Source organism: Thunnus albacares, chromosome 24, assembly GCF_914725855.1.
Source record: "Thunnus albacares chromosome 24, fThuAlb1.1, whole genome shotgun sequence".
Lineage (NCBI taxonomy): Eukaryota > Metazoa > Chordata > Actinopteri > Scombriformes > Scombridae > Thunnus > Thunnus albacares.
In genome coordinates this window covers 17,266,560-17,287,695 of record NC_058129.1, presented here as the reverse complement: position 1 = coordinate 17,287,695, position 21,136 = coordinate 17,266,560, and the positions used below count along the sequence as shown (strand labels likewise).

Here is a 21,136-nt window from a genome sequence, read left to right as displayed (position 1 = left end):
ATAGTCTTTTCATTTAAGAAGCAGTAAAACATATTCAACAATGTTTCAGTTCAGTATTTTAATTTATAGCTGCAATATTCAGCGGCGTAAGTACGATTTCAGGGCTGACATTGTGCAGCAGCTTCAGTCTAATAATATCTGCCTCAGTACATCAGCGTGTGTTGTTAAAATAAACAGTCCGGGATGGTTAAAAGGTTAAATTCATCACTACAGCTCTTCACTAGGAGCTTGATAAGACAGCGTGTTTTGTTGTTTTAACTTGTGTGACAGTAAATAAACCTGGTCGGCTCAGGCCGTTTGGCTGCAGGTCAACGCCGGCGGCCAGATGAAGCGCCGCAGCAGAAAGCGGGTCTGTATCTGTAACTGAACTCCGGTGACCGACGGTAAACCCCGGCGGCTTCACGTCTCTTAACTCAAACCAGACCTTCGCTGCACAGCACAGAGGGGCTTTTCTGTTTTGTTTTTTTTCCCAGAGAAGGTGTGAAGCAGTGGGAGCACCTCGAAAACCGGCCCTGGAGATATCTCTAGTTTACACCGCTGATTTTCGGGGGGTCATTTTGGGTATTTATCCCGGACAGGATGGCGGAGCTGCACGCTGTTTATGAGATAAAACCACAGCGCAACCACAGCCTGCTATCTGATCAGCACTGGAGAAGCCGTTGAGTGTTTTTTTTTTTTTTTTTTTTGAAAGTTTGTTGCATAGTTTTGCTTTTTTCCATCCCTTCAAGATTTTATTGCTTGTTTTTTTTTTTAAAGGTTTTAAACGGGCTGGCGCCACCTTATCTAGCAGGACTCTTGCATCATCATACCTCAGTTAGAGCACCGAGGTCGACCAGCCAGATGCTCTCGGATGTTCAAAAAAAAAAAAAAAAAAAAAAAAAGAGGTTCCTAATCTGTGGAAGAGCTCACCTCATATCAGAAAACGCTCCTCAGTTCCAGCTGAGCTTGACTTTTATATTTGTGTATTTTGGTGTTCAACTGTTGGTCAACTGTGGTTGTTTTAAATGTGTGATACAAAAAAAAAATGTTTTGACTTGACTTGACTTGACTTTGAGGAGAGTTTTCCCACAGCTATCTGGCTCATCATTTGCGAAACAGAACAGAAACTAGTTCTTATCAATGAGTCACGATATTTAGAAATGCAAGTTGTCTTTTACTTCTGCTTTCCGCTCAAAAGAACAACGAGCTTTAGCGTCCGAATTACTGTGTGTCTTAAAACGTTTGAACCAACCAGCCGACGGTGTCAAGACTCTTCCACATGTAACTGTTTGTAAAAATTAAATTAAAGCAGCCATAACTTCCCTCTGCCCTTGAGGAAGTCAGTCAGTGTGAGAATTTTACAGCTTTTTTTGATTCAGCAGATGTTTTTTTACTCATTCATAGTTGTCTGTAAGAGTAAACGTCCTGCAACAAACACTCTAAACACTATAAATATATGCATAAAAGTTCATTCTCAACCTTGAGAACAGTAAATCCCAAAATCAGGCTCCTTTGTCCTGGAGCTTTCAGCCGTATCACACAGTCTTCATCAATGAATTAGACTTTAAGCCAACAGGATTATGATGCTACTGAGCTCCATCTTCACGATGAAAACCACAGCTGAAAGCTCCAGAAAAAAAGCTAATAAGTTAGTAAATTGGGATTGTTTTCCGAGGTCACAAAATGTACTTTCTTGCTTGTATATATGTTTTCGTTACGGATCGTTTACTCTGACAGGCAACTAAAGTGAAGAAAAGTATCTGCTTCAATGATAAAAGCCTGAAATCCCTCATACTGGCTGACTCGCTCAAGGGCAAAATGAGTAAAATTCCAGTTTAGAAATTTGATCTGGCAACATGTTGACACTTCACACAATAGCTGAGCTGAAAATATAATTATAAATATTAAAACTTTAGCTGGGCAACAATTCTGATAAATGATGACTGGTTTAAGTTATTTTATTGAGCTAAAACACCAAAAAAACTCACTTTAATTTGTCTTATATGATAATATTTTAACTGTTTCTCAGACAAAACTTGACAGGCACTATTTTCTCACACTTTTAGACGGAAAGATATATCGATTAAACAAGTTTTCTGACAGATAACAGAAGTTATCTTTAGCTGCGGTCCTGATAAACAACATTTCCGTGTCTTGCTCAAGGACACTCGAGCGGAGCATCTGGTAAGTTGTGGGATTGGAACCTGTGATCTTCAGGTTCCAGGTCAGTCTCACACAGAGCAGCTGCACGTCTGCTGCTTCTCAAGTTAAATCAGGTTCAGATGTTGCTGCTGATGACTCCGCTGGGGATTTCAGGTCAGGTGAGGCCAATCGTGAAGCTGACTGTGTGTGTGTGTGTGTGCATGCGTGCATGTGCGTGTGTGTACGTGTGCACCTGCATAACTGCATACTTTCTAGACTCTTTCTAGTGGCTTTGACCCTTTGACCTACTGTTGCCTTCGTGGGTCAAAAGTGTGCAATCTGAAGTTGCAGAAAAACATTGAACAACACAAACCACTTAAGCAACAAAAATATACCAACAAGGAACCTCAAAAACCATGTGAAGCGAGAAAACTTCTCTTTCCAGCCACAAGAACATAATAATATCTCATATTATTATGTATTGTTATATAGTTAAGTAAAACTGCTCTGAATAGGGACCAAAATGTCTTAAAATACAGGATGAAGTGACCCAAAACAACACAGTTTCTTTCCATCTGTCACAACAAAAACAGTCACACTGAACTGTAACAGCAGCTTCCTTCTATATATGTTAAATTTATATTAAATATAGAAGACAGGGTACTCAGAAAGTATGTGAAGGGATAAAAAGGACCAAAATAGAGGCAGAACAACTCATGCTTGAACTGTAAGATTGCCCTACTGTGAAATATTTTAAATTTAGATGAATATATGCTACATTTATGTCAAATATAACAACTAATGTGCCTTAAAACAACCCAGAAGGAATGTGAAAATGGACCAGCAGGACAGAGTGTGATGTTTTTATCTGCAAATGTTCCAAAAACGAATCCCAAAAATAACATTAAAAGGCAGAACAACCCCCCCCACCCACCATCTCTGGACTGTAAGTGTAGCCTGTTGTAAAATATATATTAAATATAGATGACATTTAACAACCAGCGTGGTTTAAGACATTAAAATTTTTATCTGCTAACTGCTCTCAAGAGAGACTGAAATGACTGATTGAAAGGAAGAGCATCTCATGCCTCCCCTGTAAGTGAAATCTGTTACATTTAGATGAAATTTAATAACCATAGAGGTGATAAATACTCAAAGGGAATGTGAGGGAGTTCAAACTAATGTATATGCATGAGTTTTGTCTGCAAATGTATGATTTAACAGGTTATACTGCTCACACACACACAAAAAAACACCAAAACTCTTTCAAAACATTATCAAGTGTGCAGGAGAAAAAAAACAAACGATGAAAAGCAGACGATCTGTGAGGGAAAAGGTTGTGATCCGAGTATCTGAACTGTGAGTGTAACATAAATGTGTAAAATGTGGCCCTGACAAAGCCCTCCCTGCCTCCCTCCCTCCCTCCCTCCCCTCCTGTAAATAAGACATCTGCTTCCAATAATACTCCAGAACACGACATATCTGAAATCGAGGCGAGATGGCTATCGCTGCATTCCTGACGGCGCAACTCCCCTGCAAGAACAATGAGCGGCCAGTGTTGTTGCTTCTCGCTTTATCTACCAAATCTGTCCTGGAAGGGGCGTGTATACATGTATATATATGAGTGTGTGTGTGTGTGTGTGAGGGGTTGCGCTGGGCTTGAAGAAACACTCCCCTGCCTTCACACAAAGGCACTTTGTCTCCGACGAGGCAACGACACCTTTCCTAACAAAAGAAACTAAATACGATTCTGGCGTCTGTTCCCTGCTGGAGTTATGATACAGGAAAAAAGAGCACAAGCATGAGAGCATGAGAACTCGGCTGATAATATCCATATATTTTCTGCACCGAAGCTGCTGAAACTCTACATGATTAAACTTCATCGCTTTTTAAATCAACTTTTCTTGCCTAAACATCAAACTTTTCACATTTTACTTCACGTTTAGCTTCACAAACAATAGAATTGTGTGAATAATTGCCCCTTGAAGCTTATAATTAACATGTTCATGGTTTAATTATTATCTAACATGTCATATTAGATAAATTACAGTGTTTCCCTTAGAGTGGGGCGGCGGTGGCGGCGGCCTCAGGCGGGGGCAAAACTCAGGGGAGACAACAATGGGTTAGCTGATGTTATGCTAACCCTCTGTTGCTAACTTTGGAGCTAACCCCCTTCACTTTTCCAGCAGTTGGGGAAACAACAGACGTGACTTTTCTCTGTTTTGAGAAGCCGCAGCGCTTATTAACTGACACACAGTAGCCTGTAATGTACATTTACTGCCAGACTGACAACTTGCTGCTAAACTTCTCCTCTGCTCCTCTCATATAGGGAGATATAACGTCACATTCATGACAATAAAGAGCATTTAGCACATTAATATTGTAATGTTTCCTGTGTGTGTTTACTCTCTGGTTGAAATCACAGCAGCAGCTCAGTTCTGCTGTTGAGGGTTTTTTGACATTTGTCAGTGTCCCTAACATCCAGGAAGTGAAAGACGGAGGAATTGACGCGCGTCACATGTCAGTCATAAGAGAAACAGCGTGTGTGCTCGATGGTGAAAGCCGGCCGGTCACCGACATGTCAAACTCACATCCACACGAAAACAAAACACCGGACTGATTTATTCCTGATGAGGTTTGGGTCCCGCTCCGCTGGACTTTTTTCGCTGTCAAACAGAAATCATCTGGCGCTTGGATTCATCTGCCCGACCGACACTGAACATAAACAATCACAAGTGCCTGCATGTTCCACATTTTACTGTCATAACACAAGACCACTGTGGAGAGATGACTCGTCACAAAAGAGTCGGTTCATCAAGTTCATCAACTCTGCCCCACTTCTGGAGTCCTCTCACACACACAGAGGCCTTTCCAACCATCATGACCAGGAGGAGCCCAATAAAAAACCTTTTATACAACAACTTTTACTGAGAGATTAAATCGTATTAAAGCTGAAACAAGCAGTCGGCTGATCGATTAGATGATAAACAGAGAGATGATTAGCAACTATTCTGTAATTTCCCCAGAAAAAGTGGCAAACACTTTCTAGTTTCATGCTCTAAATTGTGAGAGAGTCAGTATCTTTGAGTTTTGGACTCTTGCTCAGACAAAACAAGACATTTGTTTACATCACAGTGAGCTTTAAGAAACTGTGATGTGACATTTTATAGACCAAATGATTCATCTTAATTTATTAGGACACTACGAAATGTTGACAGATTATTTTCATCATCATTTAATCTGTTGATTATTTCGTCAGTTAAATCGATTTGTTGTTTGGTCCATAAAATGTCAGAAAATGGTGAAAAAAGTTGATCAGTGTTTCCCAGAACCCAAGATGACGTCCTCAAATGTCTTGTTTTCACCACAACCCAAAGATATTCAGTTTGCTGTCATAGAGGACTAAAGAAACCAGAAAATATTCACATTTGAGAAGCTGAAATCAGAGAGTTTGGACTTATTTTTTCCTTTAAAAATGACTCAAAACGATTGGTGATTAATTTACTAATTGATTAATTGACTAATCTTTGCAGCTCTGATTGAAATGTTCTGCATTTTTTCTTGCAAACTGACTTAAATGTTGCAGAAAATAGATAATTTTCTGTCAACAGACTAACTGACTGATCGTTGCAGCTCTAATAAAGTTACAGTCTGCAAATCACATGTTGCAGAGTTCAGGTGTCCACATACTTTTGGCCACATTTCTATGCATGTATATCAACTCTTTGTTTTATGACTTTTATAAAGTTGTGTGTTAAAATCATTCTGTCTTTCTGTTTTGTTTTGTTTTTTTCCTCACAAACACAGATACAACCATAAATGTTAATGTTTCACCTTTACAATGCAGAGTAAACATAAAGGTAAACCGCCTCAGGGCAGCTCGCTGCTAACGACGCCTCTAGACCAGTCTGTGTGTTAAACACACTCTCACACACTCATAACTCACTCACTCCACTAATACCGCCGCTCCCCCCCCAACACACACACACACACACACACACACACACACACACAAAGAAAAGAAAAGAAAGATAAACTCCCTGAGAAGAACTTTTCCTAAAAACCAAGGCGAGCGAACATGGCAGACTTACGTAACTGTTTGCGTGACACTGAACTATGTTAATTTGAGTCAAGGGAGGGAGGAAAAAAACAACCCCCCCACCCCCCTTCCCCCCTTTAACCCCCCCTAAAAAACACACAGAGAGACAGAAGGAAAGACAGGAAAAAAGTATGTTGTGGCAGTCAGAGGAGGAGGAGAAAAAAAACAGAGCGAGTCTCAGATTACGCCATCCTCCCTCCCTCCTCCCTCGTGGAAACATTGCGTGAGTGCGCTCTCGCTCCACGTCCTGATTATGATTAATGCAGGTAGTACCACACACACACTGAAACCGCAGTTCTGGCAGGGTTCTGCCGTGGTTCTCTACTCGGGCCTGTGGTTCTGTATGGAGCAGTTAACACTCCGTCTGGCTTGTTAAAGTTAAAAATCACAAACTGGTAAAATCACTGTGAGAAAGACAGTGTGGCTTAGAGCAGCTCTTATGTTCTAAAAGGGTTCTTTACAGCACCACGAAGGGTCAATGATATACTAACTCATCATAATGCTGTAAAGAACCTTTTCTGAAGGTTCTTTACAGCACCACGAAGGGCCAATGATATTCTGATTGATCATAATGCTGTCAAGGTTTTCAAGAACCTTTTCTGAAGGTTCTTTACAGCACCAAGAATAATCTAAGAGGAAACATTTGAACATGAAACTCTAAAAAAGTATTTCACAGCACCATTAAGGGTCTATGATATACTAGTTGAGCATAATGCCTTAGAGAACCTTTTCTAAAGGTTATTTACAGCACCAAGAAGAGTCTAAAAGGAACTAGTTGAACATGAAACTCTCTAAATTGTACTTTACAGAACCATTAAGGGTCTATGATATACTAGTTGAGCATTATGCCTTAGAGAACCTTTTCTAGAGGTTCTTTACAGCACCATGAAGAGTCAATGAGGAACCATTTGAACATGGTGCTTTTGAGAACCTCTCTAGAGAGTATTTCAAACTAAAAGGTTTTTCTACACTGCAAAGAGTCTAAGAAGAACCATTTGAGCATGGTCTTTTAGAGAACGTCTTTAAAAGGGTTCTTTACAGTACTATTAAAGGTCTAGGGTAATCTATTTAATAGGGCTGTAGTCAACCAAAGAAAATCTTGGCCAATTGAAATTCTACCTACTCTTCAACCAATTGATTGGAACGAAAAAAAATCTGCATGTATAATTGAGAAGTGACACAAAGGTTTGTAACTGAATTTTGTACAATGAAAACAAAGAGAGGCAAACATGCGGCCTGTAGGTGGTGCTGTCCATCACACCTCTGACAGGAAGTGACACCGAATCACAACGAGCAAAGATCCACTGATGAAGCTAACCGGCTGACGGCGAATATCACCATAAGCACCGGGAGGTTCAGTTACTCTGGGAACAACCTGCTTCTCACCAGGCAGCAGAGCATCGACTCTCCGCTGAGATGCCTGAAAGTAAGCTGCAGCTCCAGAAGTCTGTTAGCGGGAGATTTATTAGCATGCTAACACACTGTTAGCCTGCTAGCCTGAGCTAGCTGTTAGCTAAACTCAGCACAGATACAGATCTGTCTCATCCTGACATAATATAAAAAAAATATACAAGGCTGACACCTAACACCAGTGACTGTCCAACCAATGAGAATTTGGTGCTATAAAGATGTTATGAAGGTTCTAAGAGGAACCTTTTTACCATGGTGCTATACCACAGTAAAGGTTCTGAGAGGGACCTTTATACCATGGTGCGATACCACAGTAAAGGTTCTAAGAGGGACCTTTATACCATGGTGCTATACCACAGTAAAGGTTCTAAGAGGAACCTTTTTACCATGGTGCTATACCACAGTAAAGGTTCTAAGAGGAACCTTTTTACCATGGTGCTATATCACAGTAAAGGTTCTAAGAGGAACCTTTTTACCATGGTGCTATACCACAGTAAAGGTTCTAAGAGGAACCTTATCGAGTGCTTTAGAACACTTTCCCAGAAGGTTCTTTACAGCACCACTTGTGGTTTAATTAAAACCACAATAACAGTGCTATGGAGAACCTTTGTGAATAGTTCTTTACAGCGGTATCAAATGTCACTGGAAGAACATTTGTGCACAGTGCTTTAAAGAAGATCTCTAAAAAGGGTCTTTGCAGCACCATTAAAGGTTCCTGGAGAGTAATTTGGACATTTTCCAATAAAATTTTTAACATGCATTAGAGAACCTCTACAAATGCTTCTCTATAGAACATTAAGAACATATAAAAAACAGTGGAACATAGTGCTTTCGAGAGTGCGCTTGAACGTTCTTTATAACACAATTATGTATTTATTAAGAAATATTTGATAAACATTAGTTAGAGAACCTTCCCGAACGTTTCTTTACAGCACTGTTACGGGTCTACGGAGAACTATTTGACATTTATTAGCAGTTCCTTGGATACAAAGGTCCATTTTGAAACCATTACGGATCAATTTGAGCATGATTAGCTTTTTGCTGAGTCATCTCTACCCTTCCAAAGGGTTCTTTTAAGCACAATAACATGTCAACAGAGTGTGTAGTTTGTAATCATTCCAAAATGTTCTTTAAAAGTACCTTAAAGGTCTAGTATATAAGGATTTAGTCACTGCAGAATCAATGCTTCCTTATGGACAGAGTCCAAAATGAACACCTGCCAAGGGACAGCTATCCGCCACTATGGCACCAACATAGACATGTCATAAAATATCTGGCATGATGGCTCAGAGGAAATGACTCATGTTTGTCCCTATACAGTGTAGACGGGCAACATGTGTTGTTTTTTTACATGCGTCTAATTCGTTTTCACTGATTGAACATTCAACAATAATACGAATGTTATCGTTGTTATTCCGTCATGTGGAATTCTGAAGTCTGTCATTCGCTCGCTAAGGTTTAGCGATGGTCCATGTTTAGATATTCAACGCTGGTCTGTCTCACATGCAAGAACGCTGTAACACACCTTCGAAGTCCACGAACGAGATAGAGAATAAAAGAATGAATGAGAAGTTATCTCTCTCTCTACCCAAATGACAGAAAACCGTCGTAGCAACAGAAACTTCCCTGATTCACCTGTAAGATATATAAAACTGTCTTGCATATTGAGTTTTTTTGTGACTTTACAGAATGGAAAAATGAAAGTCTGGATCAGCAGACGGTGCTCATTTTGGTGTTATGAAATCTTATCTTTATACCAAACACAAAATTCCTTCGTACAACATTGTGTCCCACACTGATAAATATAACACACTGGACTGTACTAACACGCTCTGATAACGCTTGTTTAATGGGTTATACTATGGAAATTTTGCTCTAGCCTCAACATAATACCTTATTATCTCAATGAAATGCACTGAAACAAATGCATATGTGACACAAAGAGGCAATTTATTATCTTGGCCAGTGAAAAATGTGCTTGGCCGGTGTATTTTTCATCTACTAGTCCCCTTGGCAGGTGAGTCAAAAAGTTAATTTCAGACACTGCTTGTGGAGCCAAAAGGGTTCTGTTATGGTGCAGCCACTTTCCTCATTTGATCCATTTCCTCCAGTATAAATAATTCACAAAATGGGATCCAGAGGTCCTTGAAGGGGTTCTAAAAGGTCCTGAGAAACACTGACATCATGGTTAACATTATTTCTGACATAAAACACAACAACAAAGACTCTAAAAGTCCTGTGAGCATTGTTATAAAAGAAGTAAATAAAACACAGGCCTCCGCTGCTGTACATACAACCCTGAAGAGGGATTTTCTGGCGCTACGCTGGTTCTCAAATTGTGCCTCAAAGGTGAAAACAAGATGCAGTTTAAACACGCGTTTGCTTAAATCATCAGTAGCATCGGAAGACAGTAGTATGATGCTTTTACTGATGTGGGGTTTCACTCTCTCCACTGTTAACCTCCCCGCCTACAGAGCGCATTCACAAAAAAAAACTCTGCAAAGATAATAACTTCCAACTCAATACATCAACTCAGATGGGATTTCTTGAGTGGAGACCTGAGTTAAATGAGTTTGTACGGTGTTAAAGCTCAGAGACCATCAGTCTGGGAGGCCCAGCTGTCTCAGATGGTATAATTAGATTAAAATAATACTGAAGCAACAGTTTTCTTTTATTTTCCATGCTGGATAGGCCTGCAGTGTAGTTGGACTTTGGTACTTCACATTACCTCGGTCTGGCCAACATTGCATAACCACAGCAGGGAAAATAGACTTTATGGCCTTATGGATCCAACTAAGGACAATGTAGCTACTATTGCAAACACAGAGTGCAACTTATAACCCTACTACACCCTTATTACCATGTAACATAGGCTGTAATCCATAATGAGAGGCTATTCTGGAGATGTTTGCACAGCTGTAATCACCTAGAATAAAAGATATTGAATATGTAAGCTGTAAAGCTATAAATGTTGTCTGCCTTAGTAACGTGGGAATAATATATCACTAAATGCATATTATAGTGCAGTAAATGCATAATGCAGTCATTTCTGCATTATATTTCAAAGGGTTAAGTGTCGCAATTGGACACCATAAGTTTTTATTATAGTAGTAGTGTGATGGTATCGTAGTAGTAATAATAGTAGTATCATTGAAGTATTACAGTAAGTTACAATGGGGTCGCACTCAAAGTGCCTTCAGGAGTATCATAGTAGTATCATAGACGTATCGTAGCGATCATGAGGCGATAAAAGTAGAATAAAGCCACTGTTTTAGTCGCTGAAAAGTAGAAATAGTGGGATACTGTAGGGATATTGCAGTGTTTTCGGTGTGTTTCTGTTGCTGACTTACATTTTCTGGACCGGCTTCTTCCGTTTCTTCACCGCGTAGAGCGCCGTGTTCCCCAGCATGGTGAAGTCAGAGCTAACAAAGTAGGAGAAAAAGTGGCTTTATCCCGGGTTTTAATGCACACGTTAACGGGTCCAGACGACTCACATCCCTCGATATAAGAACTACAACAATATAATGTTGAAAACACCAAACAAGCGGCGGTAAAATCCCCTGAACGTCTCCCGTCCTCGGCTGGTCTCGTGCGCCTCCGAGCTGTGGAAAAAAAAACAAAAAACGACTTTTTGTTTTCTTTAACTACTCAAAACGTCCGTTAGATATTAACAAACTATCATAACTTTTCATATTTCCAACGTTCACGTACTTCCACGCCGGTTTACCGCGATTAAAGTGACTTTTAGACGTTAAAAAGGTGCCTCGGAGGATTTTTATGTAAGTCCACTGCTTGCGCGTCACCCCCGTTGTGATTTGACAGAGCTGCTGCTGCGGCTGCGCGCTCCCGCCGCGGTTTGTGTGTGTGTGTGTGTGTGTGTGTGTGTGTGTGTATGTGTGTGTATGCACTTGAGAATGTGTGTGTGTGTGTGTCACTGTAATGAGAGAGCAGAAATATTTAAGGTCGTCCGAATGTGGGCCAACAGAGAACGACACCGCAGACTAGGAATGGCAGGAAAAACGCATTCCAATCGGGAAGACCTTAAAAGACGGATTTTTTTTTTCTCCTCATTCTCATGTTACTGTATTACAGTAAATAATTTTAGGAGGTTATTTACATACAAATTAAATAAATAAACAAACATACAAACAAATAAATAGATAAATAAATAAAGATACAACAAGATTAATAAATATATTTACGTTTTAAAATATTTTAATAAAACTAAAATAAATAGATGTACTATAGTGTTAATAAATTGTTAAAATTTATGATTGCAAATATTTAAAAAAATACTACACTGTATTTTTTTTCATTTCCTTGTGCGAAAATAATGACATTAAAAAACAAAACAAATAAACAAAATGTTTACATGTTTCTGCAGTTAAAGGTGCAAAGCATAAGATTTAGCAGCATCTAGTGGTGAGGTTGCAGATTGCAACAAACTGTATACCGGACACCCCCAACCCCTCCAATTCCAAGCGTGTATGTGAACCTACGGTGGCCTTGAAACTCGCAAAAAAATACAAAAGGCCCTCTCTGGAGTGAATGTATAGTCCACTGACTCTACATTTTATCTCATGGTCTTCTCATGAATGCAAATAATCTTGCTTTTAATTTGGCAAGCTTACATTATTAATTTCTAGTTGATGTGTGATGTGCTATTGTGTGTAGCTTTGTATTTTGTATTATATGTCCTGTGTGTAATTGCTTTGTACTGTTTGTTATTGTTATATGTTTTAATTGTGACCTGCCGAAGGGACTGCAGATGAAAATTAGCTATAAGCTAACTCTGGTACAGTAAATGGTAACATTTATGTTTAACACTGTACATGATCCCAACAAATAAACAGATAAATAATAAATAAGAGCCGCTGTTTGGTTTGTCCGTTCTGGGCTACTGTAGGAACTTGGTGGTGCAGTATGGCGGGCTCCGTAGAAGAGGACTCGCTCTCTATGTAGATATTAAGTGTGGAACTTTTACATATAAATGAACGTCCGTTACATTCAAGTTTACACAATGCTGATTAAACTTATTACCGCCGGATAAATCTCTGTGTATTTCACAGTATACAGAGTTTTCAATCTGGTGTCGGGTTTGACATCCCCACGCTGGCCGGCTAACTTCCGGTTAGCTCTCTGCTAACTTGAAGGGGGATAAAATAATTTGATCATGCCGGCTCTTCTAGACTTTCCAAATGTTATCAGACTGATAGTGAAACAAGTCATTTCACTGGGGGGTTTTGTGACGCTCAAAACAATTTATCCATCATTTTACAGCAGCAACAGTAGCGACGGAGTAGGCTACGGCAGAGCCTATGACGTAAGCTCGTGTCAACAGTGTTTTGTGATTACTCTCACTGTAACATAAATAATCAAAATAGATACATTTTTTGTCCATCGACTAATTGATTAATTCTAGTTTCAGGTGTGATGAAACTTACCTCATTTGTGTTTTACTTTATCAGTGATTTGAGGCAAACTTCCAGAGGGTAAACCTGGAAATGTTTCGACATTACAAATTTACGAGGGCCACCTGAAAGCACCGTGAGTTTCAAAGGCTCATGATTTAGGGGGGGAGATGCAGGTTCAGCATGGACTTTGAATCCTCCGAAGGACACATTCTCATGTGTTGCGTCCTTCGGGAGGATCCGGACTTTAAATTGGGACACAGCTTATGAAACTCTATCATGTCTGTTTACTCAGAAGTAAAAATAACTGGTGTGGTTGTCAGGCTGAAAACAAAAGCTCTCATTGAAAAGCTGACATTTGGGAGATTTTCCCAGGATTATACAGACATGTCTGGCAAAAACAACGTCTAACATCAGTCACATTTTGTGTAAAAAGTCATGATTTGGCTGCACAAAGTTGAACTTGGTGGTTACAGGTGAAGGTTCAGTTTCTTTCCCGTGTTGCTTAACTCTGCTTGTACTGGCAAAAAAGGTTGAAGTTACAACATGAAATGGACAAGGTGCATGTACATATGTTTCGGTCATTTGGCAGTCATTCGCTTTGTCCTCCTACGTTCTGTCAGGGTGAGGTAAACCGGGTTTACAGGGCCGTGAATTTGAGGGATATCTGTATTGTTCATTGTATTCACTCCAACAAACGTCAGTGTGATATATCATGGTGTTTTTGTGCTCAGCGAAGGACTTGCTCCAGCATGCCAGGGACCAAATTTACAAAACTGAAAGGCACACAAATTCACTTCTTGTGACCCAGTCCAACTTCAGAATAAATATGAAACGCTCAGAAGTCGGCGGCAGTGACAACATTTGTTATCCAACATCTGTCGGATATAAAGTAAACTGGAATTTTTTTTGGGTTGTTTCTCATTTGTGACTTCTCTTCATGACGCTTTAGATTGTGTAATGTGCTGCTGACTTCCAAGATCACAGTTGTTAATATGAACTGTCACGCATCAGAATTCTTCTGGACGGAAATTATGAAGAAAAAGGATGAAAAGGTTTGGATCTTAGTTGGTGTTCGAAGTTCAGAACGGGAAGTTCAAAGCTGTTTTCTGCTGCAGTGGCAGAAGAGAAAAGGAGAGGAGAAAACATAACCAGTAATTTAAAACAAAAAGGTTACTTAACATAAAATCCTGACTGAAGGTAACCCTACAAATGCTGATGACAACCTTTAAACCAGCAGCAGCAAGTCAAACCAAACACTGCAGCGCCCTCTTTGACCAGTCGTTCAAAAATATCATTGAAGAGAGTCATCCAAGATTCTGTGCAGGATGCAAAGAAAGTTAACATCTTCTATCAGTGCAGCTTTGGGTATGATGACATTCATCTTTCCCCAAAGTTTCATCAAAGTCTGATTAGTGGTGCATGAGATTATGTGCATGACAGACATGTGGACCGAAATCCTTCAACCTCATCCAGTTTCGTCATGTAGGAAAAACAATGACATTGAGACGAGCTCTCAGCTGGCTTTAACTGTTTAGTCACAAAATCTCTGTGCTTTATACCCATAAATTCATTTACGAGACACTTTTACACGTTCATTGTAATACATTTTAAGCTAGTTCAATTTAAAGTTCCCCTGCTGCCTTAAAGGACCAGTATGTAGAATTTAGTGGCATCTAGCGGGACAGACTCGGCAGAAAGGGAATATAATATTCATAAATACGTTTTAATTAGTGTATAATCACCTGAAAATAAGAGTCGTTGTGTTGTCATTACCTTAGAATGAGTCCTTGATATCTACAGAGGGAACGGGTCCTCTTTCACGGAGCCCGCCATGTTGCACCGCCATGTTTCTACAGCAGCTTGGAGCGGACAAACCAAACACTGGCTCTAGAGAGGACCTTTCGCATTTTTCATGAGTTTCATGGCCACCGCAGATTCTCCTACACTCTTGGAAGGGGAGGGGTATTCATTTGGTTGCAATCTGCAACTTCACCACTAGATTACAGTGACCAGATGTTCTGGTTTGTCCAGGATTGTTCTGGTTTCAAGCTGGGTGTCCCGAGTCCTGACAAATATCTGTAAAACACAAAAATGTCCCGGTTTTCACCACAATTAAAATAATAATCACAAAAAATATACTTGTTTTTAGCACTTACATAGACGTTTAACATGTTCTGCCCCACTCATAATTACTTAACCCAATATAAAAACATAAACAATACACCACATGTATGATTTCAACACTGATTTGTCTGCATGTGTGTCAATCAATCAGTGTGTTGTGGTCGAGGCTGTTGCTAGCCGATGTCAGTATGCTAACAGTTAGCTATCATGCCGAAGAGAGAGTCAGTGTTTTCTAAAGAGCCCCAGGAGGCTTACTCCTTCCTTCGTAAAATACCCAACAATGAAAATGCTGCCGTCTGCACAAACAGAGGATGTGTCACAGTCGGACATTTAGCCGGCAGCCTGCGCTTGTGCACACTGACAAATACCTTGATGGATTTTAGGAGACAAAACCTAGTTTTTTGTCTGCTGAGGTGCTGTCCGTGATGTTGAAAGGTGCGCTCCGTAGGTGTGAACATTCAGTACATTTAAAGGTCCCGGTTTGGAGGTTTGAAAATATGGTCACCCTAGACTGGATGTCGCTAAATCTTACATACTGGTCCTTTAAGTGAACTACAATCAATATTTTCAGTTATAATAAAGTATGAGCTGTCAGTGTGTAATGTGTTTGGCTCGTAGTGATGTGAGTCAATGAGTTTTAGCTCATTGTTCATCTGTCCGGCCGCAACTTTACTCATAGCGTATTTTTGGGCCACAGCAAGCAGCTGTTTTCGGAGAAAAAGCTCTAAAAAGCCGCTGTACACTACCTGCTCAGCACCAAACAGCTAACAGACACAGTTAGCTGTAGACTAGCTGGTGAACATAGCAGCTAAAGAGCCAGATATTTCCCTCAGGAGTTGGTAGAGAGTAAAAACAGAGCTAAAAGAGAGTGAATACTGGACTCACATTCACCAGGTGGACAGAAACACGACTCCACATGAATGATAATGTTGCTCCATAACTGCTGGATTTGGAAATAAGCAACTGTTTGCTAACATGTTCAACATATCAACTCTAAAGGTGATGATATGTCAGAGTTGTATTCACTACTTGATTCTGCTGAAAACAAATGGACAACACATCAGATAGTGCAGGTTTAAGTTGAATAATTAGTTCAAGGTCATCTCGTGAGTTGTGAAAATGTAAAACGAACTTCCCTCTGAGTCTGCTGATCATGTTTCTTGCAACAGTACATTCATCATTCATCCACCTCATCATTTCAAGTTCAAAGAAAACCAGACATTTTAAGTTAATTTGAAATGAATAAAACTTACATATTTAAATTAAGTTAACAAAAGATTAATTGATTCTACTGAATTCCTGTTTTATAAATTAAATTGTTAAATTTAAAGGATATTTTCAAATGACTAAGGATGCATGAATGTTGCATCTTTTCTTACAAAATGTTGTGTGATAGTACAGTAAATCAGGCACCATTTTGGTGAGGCTGGATTAACCAGATATGAGCCCCTAAGAACTCCCTCTTCCTCCAACACAGAAATGTGTACAGTTTTTATTTTTTATTTTTTTACACCTGGCCGCAGATATGCTGTGTTCTGATTTAACTGAACACAAGTCAGTTTAGGAGTATGCACCATAAAAGCACCAAAATGATCAAAGTCTTGGAGGTTAGATTAAAAGATTAGCCAAAAAACTTCAAACAGCTATTTCATCGTATTAAATAAGGCCATCAGTTTCATATTTTAAGCTTCTCTTTTTGTTATTTGAAGCTGCAACCTTCACAAATCTGTCTATTCTTACTTAACAGTGACGACGATGATGATGATGATACCTGTGCAGACTCTTCTGATGCACTTATAAACTAGCTGTTTATTTTTCTTCCCTATAATTAAAATTTACTTCTCATTTCTGACTGTTTTGCATATAAAAACAGTTCCAGGTTGGCTGGCACTGCTCAGGGGGAACTCTTGGCATCCATGTTGCCATGGCAGGACGGTGTGTTTAACGCTAAACACACAGCAGTAACAATTTAACAACTATCTACGAAATGCTACCCTCTGGCCCTATTAAAATGCAACCTTTGTTTAAAATACACCCTGTTTTAATACAGCTTGGCTTGGACCTGCAGCGCCTGGCAGCCGCACTCGCTCACTTGAGGCGCTTTTTTAAAAAAAAGAGCTTTTTCTGTTTCTGCAGCTCGGCTCTGTTTTCATATCTTTAAATTGTGTGATTTTGTGGTGAACGACAGGTTGATTTGTTTCTGCGACGCTTGAATTTAATGGCTTTGTGGTCTGGAGACGCTAATGGAGCCGAGCGGTTGTTGCTCTTAATTGAGACATCCGCAAAATGATTTATAGCAGGCAATTAAAACAAATTATGCTTTTTTTTTAAAGGTTGATAGAATGACTGTTTTTTCTCTGATCAGAACTTGTAAGCTGAGTTAAATAAACAGCCTGTTTTTGTGTTTTTGAGATTAAGTGTACAGGGAAAAGGAAGGGGTTAGGAAGCCTGCAAGATCCATTGTTATTCGCCATTAGCATACTCTATGACTAAACTCAACCACTTTATATATTTGGCAGCACCAAAACGAGCTGAAGAGCTGCGGTAATTTTCCACTGTGCCACCGCAGGCTGCTGCAGCGTTTTATTGCGACATGCAGGGGTGGCGTTTACACAGCAGTAAACGCGCTCCCAAACTCTGACTGCAACTTCTGAAATTTCTGTTTCATCATGTTTTTATGCCTGATTTAAAGCGGGGGAGGGGTCGGCCTAGTGCAGACGCGGCAGGAAGTCGGTGCCTTGCTCAACAGCACCTAAGCAATCACCACTGAAGAAGAGGAGAGCTGCTGTACTCGTTTTACAAATACAGTAGCTTCATTTTTGTGCTTTTATTATTGATCACATCCATCCTGACTTTGAATTATGTTTCCACGCCTATGTCATGAGCAGCTCTATTACTTTTGTTCCTTTCGTGTCTTTTTTTGGAATATTTACATGCTGTTGCAACAAACGTACAACTTTCAGTTCTTGTTCCTGTTCACCCAAGATTACGGGCAACCAAAAGGAAAGAGGCCAAAGGTTAATACATCTTTTCGAATAAAGAGAAACAGCCTTGATTTCATCCTCAACACTATGCTTCCATAGATTAATACGATTAAAAAAGGAAGCATGGGATGCAAGGATACTCATATACCCACATCTTATCCTTATCCTAAAAACAGATCATCCTTTAAGACTGGTGAAGAAAGCGTGGTTCATTTTGTCACCTCGAACTGTAAAGGCTTGAAAGGAACTGTGAAGTGAGGTAATATACTAGCTCATCTAAAAGAAGTTGGGGGCAGATGTTTCCTTTTTGCAGGAAACACATCTTAAAAACCAAACTCATAAGCAACTACATAAGAACTGGGTTGGACGCGTGTTTCGTTCCAATTTTAATCACATGGAACTGCTTTTATAATTGATAGAAATATTCCTTTTACTCCATCTGATGTAATTCAGACTAACATAGTAGATGTATTATGTTAAGTGGGAAACTCTATAATTCTCCAGTAATGCTGGCAAACACCTATGTTGATGCGTTCAGTGCTAGCTTCCTTGCCCAACCTTCACACCCATAACCTAATTCTAGCTGGGGACTTTAACTTTGTGATGGATCCAGTATTGGACAGATCATCACACAAACAGCAATCTTTGTCTAAAACAGCCAAACTGATCCAGAACACAGCTAATATAATAGACCTCTGGAGACACCCAATACAACGAAAATATTCTTTTTACTGTCAGCCATACAATTCCTTTTCCAGAACTGATTGTTTTTTCATAGATTCTAAATTAGTTTCACTAGTAAAATACATTGATTATGAGGCTGTTGTTTTATCTGATCATGCCCTAAAACGGCAACTAACTTTCCCCAATAGACATACATCCAGAACCTGGCGAATGGACAACAGTTTACTATCCAATGAAACACATATTGAATTTATAAGATCCCAAATTGCTTTTTATATGCAAACTAGTGAAACCCCAGATGTTTCTAAAAGTATGTTATGGGAAGCACTGAAGGCCAAATCATCTCCCACTGCGCGCAACTGACCAGAACACAAAAAGAAGAAAAATTAACTGAACAAATTTCAGAACTAGATCAGCAGCATGCAATGTCCCCTACTTCTGAACTACTCGCAAAGAGGATATCTGTGCAAACTGAGTTTAATCTTCTCTCCACATCAGAGACTACTACATTAACAATCATTCCAGACATAAATATTATGAATATGGGGAGAAAATATTTAATATTTGGCTCATCAGATAAGAGTATCTGAGGCATCAAGATTAATAACTGAAATACGCACGGGTTTTGGCTGTATAACAAAAGAGCAATTAGGAATGAATCAATAATCTTATCTTAAGTTATATCTTGGAAGATTTTTTTGTTAATCTGAACATCCCTTCCATTAGCGAGGGAGATTAAAAACTCTTTAGAGGAACCTATTACTTTGGAGGATGTTATTCTAGCAATACGTAGCTTACAATGCTCAAAAGCACCTGGTCCAGACGAGTATACACTTGAATTTTATAAGACGTTTATCGCAGTAATCATCAGAAAGGAGCCCTCTATTAATGACATTTAATCAGGCATCAATATCTTTACTACATAAAAAAGGTAACTCACTTGAACCTTTGTCATATAGACCAGTGAGTCTGTTAAACGTCAACATTAAACATTTTGCTAAAATAATGGCCTTTAGATTAGAAATGTGCTCCCCACAATAATTCATGAGGATCAGATAGGATTTATTAAAAATAGACAAATGGTTCATAATATTCACAGATTATTTGATATTATATACTCATCTAACCTGAGATCCCACTCTGAAATACTTGTATCCTTAGATTCAGAAAAGGCCAAACTTCTTTATGCCTCTCCAATAGCCGCAGTACAGACAAATAAGCTTCGGTCTAAGTACTTTAACTTAATGCGATCTACTAGACAGGGCTGTTTGCTATCACCGCTGCTGTTTGCATTAGCAATCAAACCTCTTGCAATCTCTTTACAGCAGGATTTTTCAAGGAGGTGGGGAGCATAAAGTCTCATTGTATGCCGATGATTTGTTAGTTTATATTTCCAATCTTTCTAAGTCAGTCCCCATGATAATTTCTCTTTTAACTACATTTGGATGAATATCAGGATATAAACTCAATATAAGTAAAAGTATATTGTTCCCAATTAATGTTTTAGCTGATCAACAGTCTTTTCAAACTTGACCTTTTATAGTCTCAATCCAGTTTAAATGCTTCGGAGTCAATGTTACTAAAACATTTACAGATCTTTACAAAAAAACCCATATAGTCCCATATCCCTATATCATTAGGGATATGAGAAATGGATTATATAAGTAAAATGACCATCCTCCCAACATTTCCGTTTTTATATCAATCTATATTTTTTTCATAGCATAGATACAATTATCTCAGAGTTTATTTGGAGTAAAAAAATACTCAGAATACAGGAGGCACACATACAGAGACCCATATGAGCAGGAGGAGAGGGGTTGCAAAATATTCAGCTTTATCATTGGGTGAGTAATACAAGGATGATGGCCTCCTGGCTACAAAAATGACTATGGCTAAACAAAGAAAGGGCATGTTGCTCCCCCTCTTCTCCTTCAACTTTGGTACTCTCAGCTCTACATTCTGTATACCCTGAATCATTAGACAATCCAGTAGCCTCTCATACACTCAAAATTTAGTCTCAGGTCCAAAAAATGTTATGGATGGCAGGCTGATTCTCTTTCAAATCTCTTGATAATTGGTATGGAAAAGGAATTTGTAGCTTTAAAGATATATCTATTGATAAGGTGTTTACATCATTGGAGCAGGTACAAAATATTACAGCATACCACTGTCACATTTTTTTTTAAAGTATCTGCAGGTGTGGAACTTTATTAAGCAAAATAATCCATCATATCCTAATTCCCCAAACCAGTCTTCAATAGAATTGATACTTTTGCGAGATCCTCACATCAAATATA

General features: G+C 39.2%; 2 protein-coding genes across 3 annotated transcripts in view; both read right to left on the bottom strand.

Moving 5' to 3' along the window:
* LOC122976247 (aryl hydrocarbon receptor-like) overlaps nt 1-11,466 on the bottom strand; it is an 85,006-nt gene extending 73,540 nt beyond the window's left edge. The window contains exons 1-2 of one of the 2 annotated variants that reach the window (XM_044344627.1): nt 11,342-11,466; nt 10,981-11,232 (exon numbers count right to left, since the gene is read on the bottom strand). In XM_044344627.1, coding sequence (XP_044200562.1) covers nt 10,981-11,039 — 59 coding nt within the window. In that variant the 5' untranslated portion in view covers nt 11,040-11,232; nt 11,342-11,466. Of the gene's footprint in view, nt 1-10,980 lie in introns of both variants that reach the window. The other variant, XM_044344628.1, reaches the window with a different exon arrangement.
* The window catches only part of LOC122976244, a 1,153,509-nt gene that overhangs the window by 950,087 nt on the left and 182,286 nt on the right, over nt 1-21,136 (bottom strand). The gene's annotated exons all lie outside the window — the stretch shown is intronic.